At 43.0% G+C, this 16,830-nt stretch overlaps 1 protein-coding gene across 1 annotated transcript; it reads right to left on the reverse strand.

Annotated features, from left to right (window-relative positions):
* Window positions 1-8,546: 8,546 nt before the first annotated feature.
* On the reverse strand, window positions 8,547-14,869 carry LOC146681402 (transcription factor 7-like 1-A). The gene is made up of 5 exons (XM_085448769.1): window positions 14,798-14,869; window positions 11,632-11,816; window positions 11,266-11,422; window positions 9,277-9,384; window positions 8,547-8,719 (listed from the first exon to the last, which is right to left on the reverse strand). Exons 1-5 carry the CDS (start codon window positions 14,867-14,869, stop codon window positions 8,582-8,584), a joined length of 660 nt encoding a protein of 219 aa, XP_085304895.1. The 3' UTR covers window positions 8,547-8,581.
* Window positions 14,870-16,830: the final 1,961 nt, after the last annotated feature.

Consider the following 16,830-nt stretch of genomic DNA (forward strand, 5'->3'; position numbering starts at 1 on the left):
CACAAAAGCCATATTAAACGCAGACTACTTTAGGCCAGGAAGTAGGATTTGTCGTGTCATCACTGAACAACCGGATAATAAAACACAACACTACATTTAACAATTTGACTCCAACAAGCATCACATTATTTTTTGTTTACTTTGACATTTACCATTAGTTAGCAGAGCTGCCTCGTACATTCATGTCTTCTGGCTGTGATGTGATGAAATTGAGTGATGGGGCTTGGAATCAGAGTTAGGACAGTTTATGGAAGCTGTTACATTGCTTCAATAAAACAAAAACTAAAGTGTAAACGCTGCATAGTGAACGCTGTGCCTGAGAAGAACATTCAGAAGTTGAATTTGAAGAATTGTAAATCTGTAATGTGAAATTGTTGTTAATATGTTACTGTTATAAGCAGTGTTGGTCAAGTTACTTGAAAATAGTAGTTACTAATTACTGATTACTTCTTCAAGAAAGTAATCCTGTTACTTTACTGACTACTTATTTTTTAAAAGTAATTAGTTACTTTATTACTTAGTTACTTTAAAAAACAATATACAATATACAACCTGATTACGTTATAAAGAAATAGACCTTTCAGTCCATTTCTACTTTTTCTGCACAATCCATCATATAAAATTGAATCAAATGAAAAAGTCTTTTTTTAAATTGTTTTATGAGCTTTAATCTTTTAACTTAATGCACATTGTGTCAAGCAAAAATGAAATCATATGCACCTGTCTTTGACTTGAAGAAATTATTTTACATTTAAACCTATTTTCTGCATATTCCAGAATATAAAATAAAATTATTTTTTTCTGTTTACACGCACTCTTTCAAATAGATGCAAGTAAAACAAAGCAATAAATAAATAAAATCAAAGATTCAGCAGCACTAAGTCCTGTTGCTCTTTAATCTATTTTCACCTGTTTAGCAGGAGTGGGGCAGGTGGAGGTTTGTCCGGTGCCGCAGCCCTTATGTCAGTGGGGGGATCCGGGGGTTTCTGTGAATTTCACATTCCCATGGCAGCGTGCTCGGTGCTTGCTCAGATTTAAAGTTTAATTTTTCTCTGTAGAAAGAAGTTTTCTTCCCATGCAAAGTATACAACGGACCCAAATGTTTTTGTCACTTTTTACAAAATCAAACTCAAAGTAATGTCACTACTTCTAAACTTTAAACACTACATGGTCGTACTCTCTCCCGCACTCCATATTATCCATTGTTGATGTGCACACGTCTGTTGCTACAACGCATGTTGCATGCTCATACATTATTGTCATGAGACACTGTCACAAACAAAATCATGGTTTAGTGACGCAGTAACACAGCTTGAACTCTCTCAGACAAGTATTCTGATCACTTCTTCTGATACCTTATTATTCTAACAGAGCCTGTAGTTTGACCTTTCAGCTATCAGGTCCTATATTATGGAACCAGCCACCAGTTGGGATTCCTTTTATACCGTGTGTTTATTTTCCTTTCTCTTCTTGCTCCCTTTCTATCTCCTCACCCCCAACCAGTCACAGTGGATGGCTGCGTCTCCCTTGAGCCTGGTTCTGCTGAAGGTTTCTTCCTGTTAAAAGGGAGATTTTCCTCCCATCGTCAAGTGCTTGCTCTTAGAGGGTCGTCTGATTGTTGGGGTTTCTTTCTAATATTGTATGGTCACCTTGAGGTTTTTGATATAAATAAACATGTTCTTCTCATAACTATACACTCATTATTATGTATTTAGATATTCTAATAGACTGAAGTTACCTATTTATGACCATTCAAAATTTGAATATTTGTATTTTCAGCATTTCTTTCTCATTATAGCTTTTGCCTCCTCCACCACCACTGCTCTCTCTTTCCTCATTCTCATCTCATCTTCTAGCTCCTCACCTCAAGGCTCATATTATGAACTCAATTCAGGGCTCTAACACACAAAAACATGGACATATATGCTTATTTATTCACAATACTTTCATACTCATTGTCATCAGATTAGACATGACACCCTTTCCTCTCTGGGCAGCTGACAACAAGCTAGATAATAGTGATGTGTCGGTCGCGAACGAAACGGCTCTTAGTGCCGGATCTTTGAAGTGAACGACGCGAGCTGGCTCCTTGTTGGGAGCCGTGGTTTTTTTTTTCTTTCTCTCACCCTCTCTCTCTCGCACTCTTTTTCCGCTTCATTCCGCACGCAAGCCTTGTGCTTTGTACTGAGAAGAGGGGGGGAGGGGCGGTAGTTACACTAGCAGTAGCACAGGAACAGAGACGGAGGGAAAGAGGGAGAAAGAAAGCCAGGGACAACAACGTCACATTAGAAAGGTATAGTAATCATCCACAACTATTTTCAGTTGCAGATGATAAAGGATTCAGAAAGTTTATTCATGCAGGCCCATATGACAGAGAATGTGCATCTTCTTTTTGTTTTCATATTTTTTCATATTTATATTTAATTGTGTTGTGGTTTGCAGTGTTTTGTGTTGTTCCACTTTAAATTTGTTTAAAAGGAAAAAGCTGAAAATGTAAATAGTTAAAAGTTGAAATGTGAATAGTTGGTTTTTGTATTATATGATTTATTTATTACATTTTATGTGGAGTGAATAAATAAAAGTATATTTACGGTGGCCCCTAGAGACAAAGTGTAACACACCCAAAGAAAGATTCTAGGTCTGACCAACTGTCTCAGTCGTGGGCAAAAAGATGACAGTCAATAAAATTCTAAAAGATAATTTATTGAAAAAAAATCAAGAGATAAAAGATAAAACAGTCCAGTGTCCCATTTATGAATCAAATAAAAACACACAGTCCCAAGGCCTATGCCACACTGCCAGTTGCACTCCACGTGTTGCCTTTAACAGGGTTAGAAGTTGTCCTCTGAGACCCACCACCCAGCAAGCACATAGCCAGTGGTCACTCCAGCCTCTGCAACTCTGCTGCCTTTAGGCTGTGGCATATACACTCAACAAAAATATAAACGCAACACCTTTGTTACTGCTCCCATTCCCCATGGGATGGACGTAGAGACCTAAAATTCATTCCAGATACACAATATAACCATCCCTCCCAAACAGTGGTCACAAATCAGTCCAAATGTGTGGTAGTGGGCACATCTGCTATATTGAGATAATCCATCCCACCTTACAGGTGTGCCACATCAGGATGCTGATCTGACATCATGAGTAGTGCACAGGTGTACCTCAGACTGCCCACAACAAAAGGCCACCCTGGAATGTGCAGTTTTCTGCGCTATTGGGGGTCTGGGGACCCAGAACCGGTCAGTATCTGGTGTGACCACCATTTGCCTCATGCAGTGCAACACATCGTCGCATGGAGTCTATCAGATTGTCAATTGTGGCCTGTGGAATGTTGGTCCACTCCACTTCAATGGCTGTGCGAGGTTGTTGGATATTCGTGGGAACTGGTGCACGCTGTCGTATACGCCGGTCAAGCACATCCCGAACATGCTCAATGGGTGACATGTCCGGTGAGTATGCTGGCCATGCAAGAACTGGGACATTCTCAGCTGCCATCTGCCCTGAACAATGTGAACCATGATTCATCCGTGAAGCGCACACCTCTCCAACGTGCCAGACGCCATCGAATGTGAGCATTTGCCCACACAAGTCTGTTACAGCGACGAGCTGGAGTCAGGTCAAGACCCCGATGAGGACGACGGGCATGCAGTTGAGCGTCCCTGAGACGGTTTCTGACAGTTTGTGCAGAAATTGTTTGGTTGTGCAAACCAATTGTTCCAGCAGCTGTCTGGGTGGCTGGTCTCAGACGATCTTAGAGGTGAACCTGCTGGATGTGGAGGTCCTGGGCTGGTGTGGTTACACGAGGTCTGCGGTTGTGAGGCCGGTTGGATGTGCTGCCATATTCTCTGAAACGCCTGTGGAGACGGCTTATGGTTGAGAAATGAACATTCAATGCACAGGCGACAGATCTGGTTGACATTCCTGCTGTCAGCATGCCAATTGCACGCTCCCTCATTGCTTGTGGCATCTGTGGCATTTTGCTGTGAGACAAAACTGCACATTCCAGGGTGGCCTTTTGTTGTGGGCAGTCTGAGGTACACCTGTGCACTACTCATGATGTCAGATCAGCATCCTGATGTGGCACACCTGTGAGGTGGGATGGATTATCTCAATATAGCAGATGTGCCCACTACCACACATTTGGACTGATTTGTGACCACTCCCAACCCAGTGCAACTTCACACAATAATATGGAGCTGAATTAACACAGGCACATTAGTCTACCATGTTACACAAAGCACGTACAAACCCCGAAGCATGTACAAACTCCAAAACACGTAAAAACTCCAAAACACGTTCCTTCCTTTCTTAAAGATGATAGTAGCTCCATTCGCAGTGGCTGCTCTCACAGAGAAGATATTCTGTGGAAATGAGGGAATGTATAGAGCGTCTTTCAGTGTTGTTTTACACTGTCTCCCTCTGCTTTCAATCAAGCACACCTCTGCATCTCCTCCGCCTTCAGCCACTCCTTACCTGGTGCCATCAGCTAATTCCACACAGTGTGTTCCCGGCTGGAAGTCGTCATTAAATTTCTTGAACGCTGTTTTATCATTCAGGATGTGTGATGTTGCACCAGTATCCACCATCAGGCCTTTGGTCCTGATGTCCTGTCGCTGTTTAGGTTCAGCGTAGTCATCGCTCATCCGGAAGACATAGGTGTCGTCGCTCTCTGCGTTGCCGCCCTCCTCCGAGGCTGTGCGTGCTTCATCATTCCGTTGTCGTCTCCTGCAAGTTGACTCTCGATGGGTGTTGCTTCTACAGTGACTGCACCACTGTTTGTAGCGGCATGCTCCGGCCTCGTGTCCCCGCTGGCCACACTTAAAACAGACTATGTCTGACATGTCTCGCCTGTGGTCACTAGCAGCTGCTGCAGGTCCGGCGCTAGGTTGCACTCTCGCCTTCATGATGTTATCCTCTTGTTCCACTAAGCGCATTTTCTCAGTGTCCTCATAACTGCGGAGTTTTGTTTTAAATTCCGCAAACTTGATTTCTGATTCACTTTGCGTTATATGAACACAAAAAGGTTTAAATGCTTCTGACCTTTTAACACCATTGCTACAAGCAGACCATCACAAAGTGTCTCTCCAGCATTTCTCAGGGCTGTAATAAATGTCTCTGCGTGTATGATGTACTCTGTGATGCCCTCACTGCTTGCTTTCTTCAGAGAAGTCAGTTCAGTATAAAGGCTGATAATTCTTGGTTTACCTTTTCCCGCATAATAGTCTCTTAATATTTTCAGTGCCTCACGTCCATCGTCGGCAGCTTCTCTCATCACGAGCGACAAACTCTTATAATCCAGGAACTGTATTAACTCTGCATAGGCCTGGGCATTCTTATCTTCATCGTCCTCATCTTTGTCATCTCTTTTCAATATTGTGTCTTTTAGACCTTGTAATCTAAGATGTCCCAAAATTTTTGTCTCCCACAGTTCGTAATTCTTCAAAAACCAACCTTGCCCATTGGCCACTGGTTCACCGGCACGCTTACTCATGGTGCTAACTTAGCATGCTAGTCCTCACTGAACACGCTGTACTTTGCGACTTTTCTGGTGGTAAACTTTCCCCTGGCATAGCTTCAATATTTTCCTGGGCCCATAACCTGTTAGCAGAGACGGGTCTTCCAGCAGAATCTGCGTGAATATTGAAGATACTTATTATCTAGACGGAGGAATAATCACACGTGGGGCATCGGCTTTTACCGGAACATTCACACCAAAGTGACTTTGTTTATTGAACTCTTGCGTATACTCCGCAGCATAACAGGAAGCATCCTTTCAAAATAAAATCACAACAGATGACAATGAGGCATACCTAATAACTAGCTCAACAGTAGGGCAACTTTTAGACCATCTAAATCTTATGATTTAATAAAGAAATTTGCAGACTTGCACAGAGATTGTAAAATTATGATGACTGATTTGGAGATGAAGACAACAGACGACGAGGACGGGGAGGAACAGGGGTTTAAATGCACCAAGGAGACAGTCAGAGAGAACTCGAGACAACTGGAGACAATTAAGGATGCAGGGACTGACAGAGACAGGGAAGAAGTCTCATCATGACAAGTAAAGTTTATATTGCCTGGCTGGGCAGTTCTCTGGGTTTACAGCTTGGTTAGCCTGATCAAGTCTGTGAGCAGCAGGGTGCTGAATCCACTGGCAAATGTTGATGTACTCAAAGAGCCAATAGAGGGATACATCAGATCCAAACCATCCCTTGGTTACATTTTTGAGTTGAAAGCAGCTGAGTTGCACCTTGCGCCTGAGGATGAAAAAAATGTCAGAAAGCGGTGTGTACAAACTCCATATGTAGGATATATGGAAAAGAAATAGAAAAAACTTATAAAAGACTTGCATAAGATTTGGCTTACTTCATATAGTGAATCATATAAGGCTTATATGATTTACTCATGAAAGTGGCCACTTTCTCATTACTTTCATATATTGTTATAGTAAGTATCCAAAACATACAAGTTTCATTTATATAATTTTTCAAGGGATCTTATATCTGTTTTCACTCTTGTATGCTTTTCATACAAGTTTCACAAGACAGATACAAACTTTATAAGATTTATATATATATCTTTTCCATATGGGCATATCCCTCACTAGTTGAGAGTGAGACTGCTGGAAACATTGGAGCATTGTAGTACATGTCAGTTTTCAATATGGAGGAAACTCTAAAGCACAACAAGAGCCTTGGAGAAATAGAAAAAATTGCTAACCTCCTTGGCTTCTCCCATGAAGCGATAGATAAGATTGTCCACCAATGGCGTACTATCCATCTTAGTAAAAGGAATGAGACAAAAAACACAATGGACTTCTGGAGTGAGATTTGGAAGTACAGGGATGCAGCTGATATCAACCCATTTCAAGAACTTGCCATGGCTGATGTGTCTGTATTGTCCTTGCCACACTCAAATGCTGAAGTTGAGAGAGTATTCAGCCAGATGAGTGTGGTAAAAAGCAAACAAAAAACACCAGCTGCCTGATAATGTTTTGCAACTTTTTGGCACATCAGCTGCTTACTCATTTAAGTCAAGTGCTGAGAATCTTGACGAAAATGAGGATGACCCACTCTTTCTGTGAGCCAGCACATCCTGTGTGTGTGGAGGGATGTCTGAAAAAAACAAAACAAAACAATCAGCCTGAATTAGGACCAGATTAATTAGCATCCTTTTTTTTCACATTGACACTGCTTATTTCTACTGTCTGTTTTTGGTCCATTTAGATTGCTAATGTAGTTTGTTAACAAAATTGTGGTTAAAAATGTTCTTCTTTTACCCTTAGTCTTGTGCGGTTTAAAACTACTTAAAAAGCCCCCCCCCCAAAAAAAAAAAAAAAACTCCGGCAGAGTGCCTATTTCGGGTCACTTTTGCTGGTCCCAAGCCTAGATAACGGAGGAGGGTTGGAATTAAAATAAATGTAACTTGTAGTTCTAAATATATTCTAAATGCATTTAGGGTGTTTTTACTCACTTTATGTCTTTTCCACGATATTATTTCTCTCTTCTACAGCGTAGTTTACAAGCATGACCAATTATGCAAATTAGGCGATGGCGTCACTTAGCGACTTCTAGTGACTTCTAGAACAGCCTATAGTGATTTTCCTTACTGAGGAGTTGGCAACACTGCCCCAGTGCAAGATGTACATCATGTATTTGGAGCTACTACCTGCTTTTATACCTCTCGAGCACTTTTGTCCTGTTCTGGTCCAGCATGTCCTGGTCAGCACCGGTGTTACAATAGTGGTTTCTTGCATAAACATGCAGGTGGGGACATGCTCCCATCCCCTGTTAAAGCTGCTGTTGTTATGATTCAGTGTTCATTCTCTGTCTTGCCTCTTGAGAGGTCAGCTCAGGTAAAGGTTTCCTTCCAGCTATGGTGGCAATGATCAAAATTGTGAGGGCTTAATTTACAAGGGGTGTGTGCCTATAAATGGCAAGTGTAGGTGTGTTTTCTCTTTCCAGTGCCCCTTTACAAATGGACTGCAGCAGCCCTGTGAAGTCCCTGTGTCCTGTGATGTGCTGCTTCATTAACCAGATTCAGGATGTGCATTTATCTGATAGACTGTTCGTCTGCTTTGCTGACAGCCAGGTATAAAGCTTTACATAAACAGATACACTGCCACTGGATTTTGGAGGCCATTTTCCTAGCATAAAGTACCAAAGGTCTCTCCTTGCCTCAGTGTGTGAGACCACATACCACCAGGGAATGGCAGCCTTATGGGTTCCATTTAAAGGGTTTATATGAGTGATATCATTACAAACCCAGACGGTTCATACGAGAAGTTGATCCAAAAGCAGACTTTTTGATCAGGCTTTATTTACACACCAAAACAAGGATTATCTGTACACACACACACACACACACACACACACACACACACACACACACACACACACACACACACACACACACACACACACAGTGGCAGGGAGGTGGTTAAGAGGTGACCACATGTCTTCCTGAATGTCAGCGAAACCAATAGGCTCTTTTTGGTGTTGAAAAAATGTGGCAGAAGAAGCAAATGATGTGGATAGAGAAGTATATACAGGAAAAACAGGGTTGGTCTGATTTAGGTGATGACCAGTGAGTGGAGAGGAGGGCTGCTGAGACTGCTCAGAAGTGAGGAGGGGGTCAAGCTGTTCCACCACTGACAGCAGTGCTTCATCAGTGTTACTGACAAAAGTGGCCTCTTTCTGGAGCTGAACGGGTGCAGCAGAGGAGACCAGTGATGCAGATGGGGAGAAATCCATACGAGAAGCTGGGAGGACTTGACAACACAGTTTCATCAACTGTTGTCTGTGTGTTCTGCAGCTGCACACACGCTGACTGCTGATGAGGCAGGTTGGTAACAGCTGGCTGTCTCTGTGACTGCTCAAACAGCTGGCGTCTCCTTCGCAACTGAATAGGAAGAAGATGACTCTGTTTGAGCTGGCGTCACACAAAGTCTCTTGGCCTGTTTAGCTTCCTGTTTAGGTTCAGATGCTGCACAAACAAACACAAACAAAAACACAGTAAGTCTTCTTTTGTTAACAGATTTCCATCTTCTTTTCATCACATTTTCCATTTCAAAAAAGTTGTAATTCCCAGAAATCTCCTCTCACCTGTGCTCGAGGTGCGATTTTGTGTTCTCTTCCTATTTTTGCTCTAAAAACAAAAAATATGAGAATTTTCATCAGTTAATCCAAACTCTGTGCACTGGTTGTTTCATAATTCAGTGCAGTGATGGGCACATGTATGGACTGCATGTTGGCACTTTGGACATATGTAGTTTTCTTTGGTGGACCAGTCTGGATGCTCTGTGGCGTGACGGCATCTCTCGGTTTCAGCCTGATCAAAATATTTTGCTTGTTGTTCTTTTGAGAGAGACCCCCACTGAAGACAGACAATCATGAGAACACACTGCCAGCATCGATAAATACTCAGCTACACTGTTACTACACATAACTACAGAACAGCTGGCACACACTTCAGGAAGGTGAACGCAAGCAAAGCTACTGGTCCGGACGGGATTCCCGGCCGCGTCCTCAAGTCATGCGCGGCTCAGCTGGCTGGAGTGTTCACGCACATCTTCAACCTTTCCCTCTCTCTGTCTGTAGTCCCAGCCTGCTTCAAAATGGCCACCATCGTCCCTGTACCAAAATCCTCCACCATCTCCTCATTGAACGACCGGCGACCTGTAGCCCTGACCCCCATCGTAAGCAAATGCTTCGAGAAGCTGGTCAGGGACTTCATCTGCTCCGCACTACCCGACTCACTGGACCCTCTACAGTTCGCATACCGCCACAACAGGTCCACTGATGATGCCATAGCCCTGACACTACATACTGCCCTGTCACACCTGGAGAAGAGAGACACGTATGTGAGAATGCTGTTTGTAGATTACAGCTCAGCATTCAATACCATCGTTCCCTCGAAGCTGGACAGGAAACTGCAGGATCTAGGACTGAGCAGCTCCCTCTGCAGCTGGATCCTTAGCTTCCTGTCTGACAGACGCCAAGTGGTCAGACTGGGCAGCATCACCTCATCCCCCATCACACTGAACACTGGTGCTCCACAGGGGTGTGTACTGAGCCCTCTCCTGTACTCACTCTACACCTACGACTGCACAGCCACTAACAACTCCAACATCATTGTGAAGTTTGCGGACGACACTACAGTGGTGGGTCTTATCACCAATGGTGATGAGACGGCTTACAGGGAGGAGGTCAGCGCCCTGACCCACTGGTGTCAAGACAACCATCTCACCCTCAACGTCGCAAAGACAAAGGAGTTGATAGTGGACTTCCGGAGGTGCAGAGAAGTACACACCCCCATCACCATCAACGGCGCTGCTGTGGAGAGAGTGAGCAGCTTCCGGTTCCTTGGTGTACATCTGGCTGAGGATCTTACGTGGTCAGTACACACAAACAAAACAGTGAAGAAGGCGCAGCAGCGCCTCTTCTTTCTCAGGAGACTGAAAAGATTCGGCATGAGCCCCCGCATCCTCAGGACCTTCTATCACTGTGCCATTGAGAGCATCCTCACTGGATGCATCACCACCTGGTATGGCAACAGCACCGCCTACAACTGCAAAGCTCTCCAGCGAGTAGTGCGGTGCTCTGAACGGATAATTGGAGGTGAGCTTCCCTCCCTCCAAGACATCTACAGGAAGTGGTGCCTGAGGAAAGCGGGGAGGATCATCAAGGACTCCAGTCACCCCAGCCATAAACTGTTCAGACTACTTCCATCAGGAAGGAGGTTCTGCAGCATCCGGTCCCGTACCAGCAGACTGAGAGACAGCTTCTTCCATCAGGCCATCAGACTGCTGAACACGTCATAGACACCTCAGCTTCACTACTGGAACTTTAACATTATGCACTCCATACTGTACAGTAATGCCACTGTTTTGCACATGTCTCAACTCTATTGACTCTATTTAATTTGTAAAATATGTGTATACACACACACACACACACGTAGAAAAATATTTAGTATACACATCCAGAAATGCATATACTATTATATATTGTACATATATTTATTAGTTTCAGATGTAGCCATTCTTGTATTTTGCTTGTTTACATTATTGTATTTTGCACAACTCTGTTGCTTGTGAAGCTCGCACACAAGAATTTCACTCACATGTGCTGTACCAATGTACCTGCACATGTGATGTGACAATAAAAGTGATTTGATTTGATTTGATTTGACATGCACAAATATGAGCATAAAACATTAACAGATGCATAAATATATGCAGAGTTACACACTTACCCTCTCTCCCACAACTGCATTTATGGCTGCACTGCCAGTTATGTTCAGTTCCGCCGTCACCTTTGGCCTCTGCTCCTTCAGGTAAAGCATGAAGGCGTTTGGTGGTTTCTTTATATACAGCCGTTTCTCATCCTGTTGGGCTTCACATTTCCTTTTTCTACAGGAATAAAACACAGAGTCAGAGCACATGCTAGCTTTATGTACAGCTGTGAGCAAACTAGTTTAAAAACATGAGTAAAGCTGTGAAGCTGAATGTAAGGAGGCACCATTAAAGGAAGCTGATTACAATAATTCGCACAAACATCTGCAGATCAAAGACAGACAGATACCTGCAGATCACTGACACAAAGCACCACAGAAACTTACTTTGGAGTGGAGGTGTTGGATGGGGGAGCAGGAGGGACAAAATCCCAGACTGGAACACCATGCCTACACAGATGCAGAGACGGATACGAGATAACAGAGTTTATGAAGATACAGACGTTCAGCAGCTGTTCACTGGTGTGTTCAGTGGAAGAAGTGATCAGTAGGAGGAGAAGACGTGCATAAAACTACATTCATACATAGCTGGACTTTGATCTCCTGCGTTATTCTTTGGAATTATGTTTCACTGGCAGTGACTAAGTCTACTGTTCAGCATTTTAGAGTCAACTTCCAGGCTGGACTACTGCAATTCATTATTATCAGGATGTCCAAAAAACTTGCTGAAAAGCCTTCAGATAATCCAAAATGCTGCAGCAAGAGTGCTGACAGGGACTAGAAAGAGAGAGCATATTTCTCCTGTTTTGGCTTCCCTTCATTGGCTTCCTGTTAAATCCAGAATTGAATTCAAAATCCTGCTCCTCACATACAAGGTCTTAAATAATCAGGCCCCATCTTATCTTAATGACCTTGTAGTACCATATCACCCTATTAGAGCACTTCGCTCTCGCTCTGCAGGCCTACTTGTTGTTCCTAGAGTATTTAAATGTAGGATGGGAGGGAGAGCCTTCAGTTTTCAGGCCCCTCTTCTGTGGAACCAACTTCCAGTATGGATTCGGGAGACAGACACTATCTCTACTTTTAAGATTAGGCTTAAAACTTTCCTTTTTGCTAAAGCATATAGTTAGGGCTGGACCAGGTGACCCTGAATCCTCCCTTAGTTATGCTGCAATAGATGTAGGCTGCCGGGGATTCCCATGATGCACTGAGTTTTTCCTTTCCAGTCACCTTTCTCGCTCACTATGTATTAATAGACCTCTCTGCATCGAATCATATCTGTTATTAACCTCTGTCTCTCTTCCACAGCATGTCTTTTATCCTGTCTTCCTTCTCTCACCCCAACCGGTCGCAGCAGATGGCCGCCCCTCCCTGAGCCTGGTTCTGCCGGAGGTTTCTTGCTGTTAAAAGGGAGTTTTTTCTTCCCACTGTCGCCAAAGTGCTTGCTCATAGGGGGTCATATGATTGTTGGGTTTTTCTCTGTATCTATGAAGCACCTTGAGGCGACTTTTGTTGTGATTTGGCGCTATATAAATAAAATTGAATTGAAATAAAACTTTTTCTTTCATGTGGACTGAAGGATGCAACAGTTTTAAGCATCTTTATCAATAAAACTCTAATGAGACCTGTCACTACCTCTGGGTGTCTCAGCTGTCCCTGGCTATCTGTCCCTGGCTGACTGTAGAGGTGAGCTGGCGCTGAGACCATGAGTGGAACCAGCTGCTGAGTCACAGGAGGAGCTGGTTCTGGGGGAATGAGGCTAACAGATTCTCCAGTCTGAGGATCTGATGCTGGCTGGGGGGGGGGGGGGGCAGGTCCCAGTGGGGAAAGGAGAGGCAGAGGGTTGGATGTTTGCCCCAGAATGCCAACTGCCGCATCTTCAGGAGTGGAAGGCGCTTCTTTCGACTGCATTGTTTCCAAAAGATAATTGTTTTCTTCCCTGATCCATTTTAGAGACAGACGGGTTGAGGTGGTTGCTCAGAAGAATGGAAAACTGTGTCTGTCTAAGATCCTGTGGCACAAACAATTATAAAAGGTTTTGCTCTCTTTAGACTGCGTTCTTACATCTCATATAATACAGAACTAAACTAAGGACAAGTATTATCTGGGAACAAGGTGTGAGTTAACAGTTAAAATCAGAGTCAATGTCATATTAAAATATGCTATTTACTGATGATAAGATATTTAAAAGTGTTATATTTGTACTAATTCAAACCAAACAGAGAAATACAAAAAGCTAACAAACTAATTAATACCCTGTTAACTCCATGACTTCACTGCATTTATATAACAGCAATTGTATATATATTCAAGAATCTGAAATTTAATAACACTAACAAGGTACATGAGCACTTAGAATTTGATGATTAAATAACATTAAATTTTGTTTACTTTTAATTTTGCATCAGCTTAGCCAGTTACAACATTAAAATAATGACTTTTGTGATTTAAAACCTGATTAGCTGACATGTACTGCAGAGGGAAATATGTTTTTTTAAGCTATAGTTACAAGTTGCTCTGCAGATCCAAGGTTTTTGTTTGGGAATTAAGATTCAAATTAAGATTCAAACTTCTTATCAAGTGTGAAATGCACTTCACACACGTACACACACGTACAGTTCTTTGTCGCCAGATGCCACGTTTATTTTTAGTTTTCATTTGTTATGACAGTCCACAGTCTGATAGCTCCGGTCTCAGCTGATTCCCAGCTTCCTCTCCACTCCTCTCCCGTCTCACTAAAAAAGGGGAAGGAAACCGTCATCAGTCCAAACGCCATCAGCTGTTCTCACCTGCGTCTCCAGCACCGCCCCGTTGAGCTCACTGCACCACTCCTCCCCTGCAGCCGCGCCCGGGACCACACCTCCGCAACATCAAGTTTCACAAGTTTTAACACAATATGATGCATTGAGATGAAATCACCCCAAAGTTTGATTAAAATGTAACAAGAATGTGCTGTATGAAAGAAGTTACTGCCTATAGGTTTATTTAAATACTGCAGACATATTTTAAAGTACATTTTTAGATTAGATTAGATTAGATTAGATAGAACTTTATTAATCCCTCGGGTGGGTTCCTCTGGGATGTGTCCTTGATGCAATTTGATAATATCAAAAACCTGCAAGACACCGGCCCATGATATACTATAGCTGTGGAACAGCTATACACTGTGTAGCAGCCTTGTGTTTAAATAGTTGCCCTGTGAAGTTATTCTCTAAGCTAAATTGTACACAAGTACAGGATGTCATTTTAGAGTTGTTTTTTTACATTTAAGCTAAAATAAAAGGAATAAAAATACAAAATTTAGTATTGAGAAAAGTAAAGTGGGAAATGACTTGAAAATAAAATGAATCTGTACACGCTACCATTGAAAGCCAGCAAGGAAGAACAGAGTTTTGGTTTTGGTTAGATCTGCTGTGGATTACCATTATTAATTTTCCTAAAATACATGTAGAGTTGAATACACATAACAGCTTACAGTTGCAATATAAGCAGTTTATAATTAAAGTAACATACAAACCTGCACAAAATAAATCAATCTCAACATTAAACTCACCTTGTTTTTGTAGAGAAGGTGATCAGGCTTTTTCTTCATCTCCTGAGACCAGCTGCACTGCACCATCAGCATCTTGTATCTTCATCCTTTTTCACTCAGTGAAGTCTTTCCTTTTGTTGGCCATTCCTCTGCACCAAAAAACAAAAACAAAGTGTGTGATCACAGGTGAAATAAGGGATATTTTTCCAATGCAGGTTTAGAGTGTTTCATTTAGTGATAGCTGTTGATCTACTTTTCAAATAATCTCTAAGGATCTGAATTTTTAAGAAAGACTCTGCTTATTATTACTATAAAAGCTTGATATAAACATAACAGTTTATAATATCCCTATATAATACCACTGCACACAAGCACTGCGCTTATATGATACTTTAATCAAGATAATGTTATAATTTAATCACATTAGCTCAACGGGGTCACAAAAATTTCCCACATACTAGAAATGATCTGCTCAGCATTACAAAAATTACATTTTCAACAAAGATTGGAGTAAAAATGCAGTTACAGGAAAAACATGTCTGTCTACAAATATTACCTAAACATTTTTATGTGCTACAAAATGGACATAATGGGGTGATTAAAACAATAGCTGTCACTTTCTTTATTTCTTATATTATCTCCAGTCTTAGCAGAGGGCAGTGACACTATTGGTTTAACCCCAAACAGATAATTCTGTTCATCTGGATGTACCTTTTGTGGATGGATGTTTTTCCCACTTAAAAAGGTACGTCCAGATGAACAGAATCAAATTTTGATTGAGCATGCATTTAGAAACTATTGATTTACGAGTGCACACATTTCCGGTTATCACGTAGATTTCTGAATCTTAGGAGTGAATCGATTTACAGCAGGAACTGCACACTCAGCCATCAATATATGGCCATCAATATACCCTCACGGCCCCCCTCCTGGACCCCCTGCAGTTTGCATACAGAGCCAACAGGTCTGTAGATGACGCCATCAACATGGCCCTACACTTCATCCTGCAGCATCTGGACTCCCCAGGAACCTACGCCAGGATCCTGTTTGTGGACTTCAACTCTGCCTTCAATACCTTCCTTCCAGACCATCTCCGAGACAAGCTTTCCCAGATGAATGTGCCTGATCCCATCTGCCGGTGGATCACTGACTTCCTGACGGACAGGAAGCAGCATGTGAGGCTGGGAAACAATGTCTCGGACTCCCGGACCATCAGCACCGGCTCCCCTCAGGGCTGTGTTCTTTCTCCCCTGCTCTTCTCCCTGTATACTAACTGCTGCACCTCCACCCACCAGTCTGTCAAGCTAATCAAGTTTGCAGATGACACCACCGTTATTGGACTCATCTCGGACGGGAATGAGTCTGCCTACAGGAGGGAGGTTGAACGTTTGGTGTCCTGGTGCAGCCACAACAACCTGGTGCTGAATGCCCAGAAGACAGTGGAGATTATTGTGGACTTCAGGAAGCACACAGCCCCACTCCCCCCCATCATCCTGACTGACACCCCCATCACCTCTGTGGACTCATTCCGCTTCCTGGGTACCACCATCACCCAGGACCTGAAGTGGGAGCCCACCATCACCTCCGTCATTAAGAAAGCCCAGCAGAGGATGTACTTCCTGAGGCAGCTGAAGAAATTCAACCTGCCAACACGGACGATGATGCAATTCTACACTGCAATGATCGAGTCCATCCTCACCTCCTCCATCACTGTGTGGTACGCTGGAGCCACTATCAGGGACAAACAGAGACTGCAGCGTGTTGTGCGCTCTGCTGAGAAGGTGATTGGCTGCAGACTCCTATCTCTGCAGGACCTGTACACCTCCAGGACACTGGGGCGTGCAGCTCGGATCTCAGCTGACCCTTCTCACCCTGGACACAGTCTGTTTGACCTGCTCCCCTCAGGCAGGAGGCTCCGGTCCATTTGCACCAGAACCTCTCGCCATAAGAACAGTTTCTTCCCCTCTGCTGTTGAACACATGAACAATAACCGTATGACTGTTCCCACCACTAACACATGACCCTACGCTGTGTTCACTGCATCATTCCATGTT

Source organism: Copadichromis virginalis, linkage group LG23 (assembly GCF_057382275.1).
Source record: "Copadichromis virginalis isolate Kocher_CV1m ecotype Utaka linkage group LG23, C_Virginalis_male_GT1.1, whole genome shotgun sequence".
NCBI lineage: Eukaryota > Metazoa > Chordata > Actinopteri > Cichliformes > Cichlidae > Copadichromis > Copadichromis virginalis.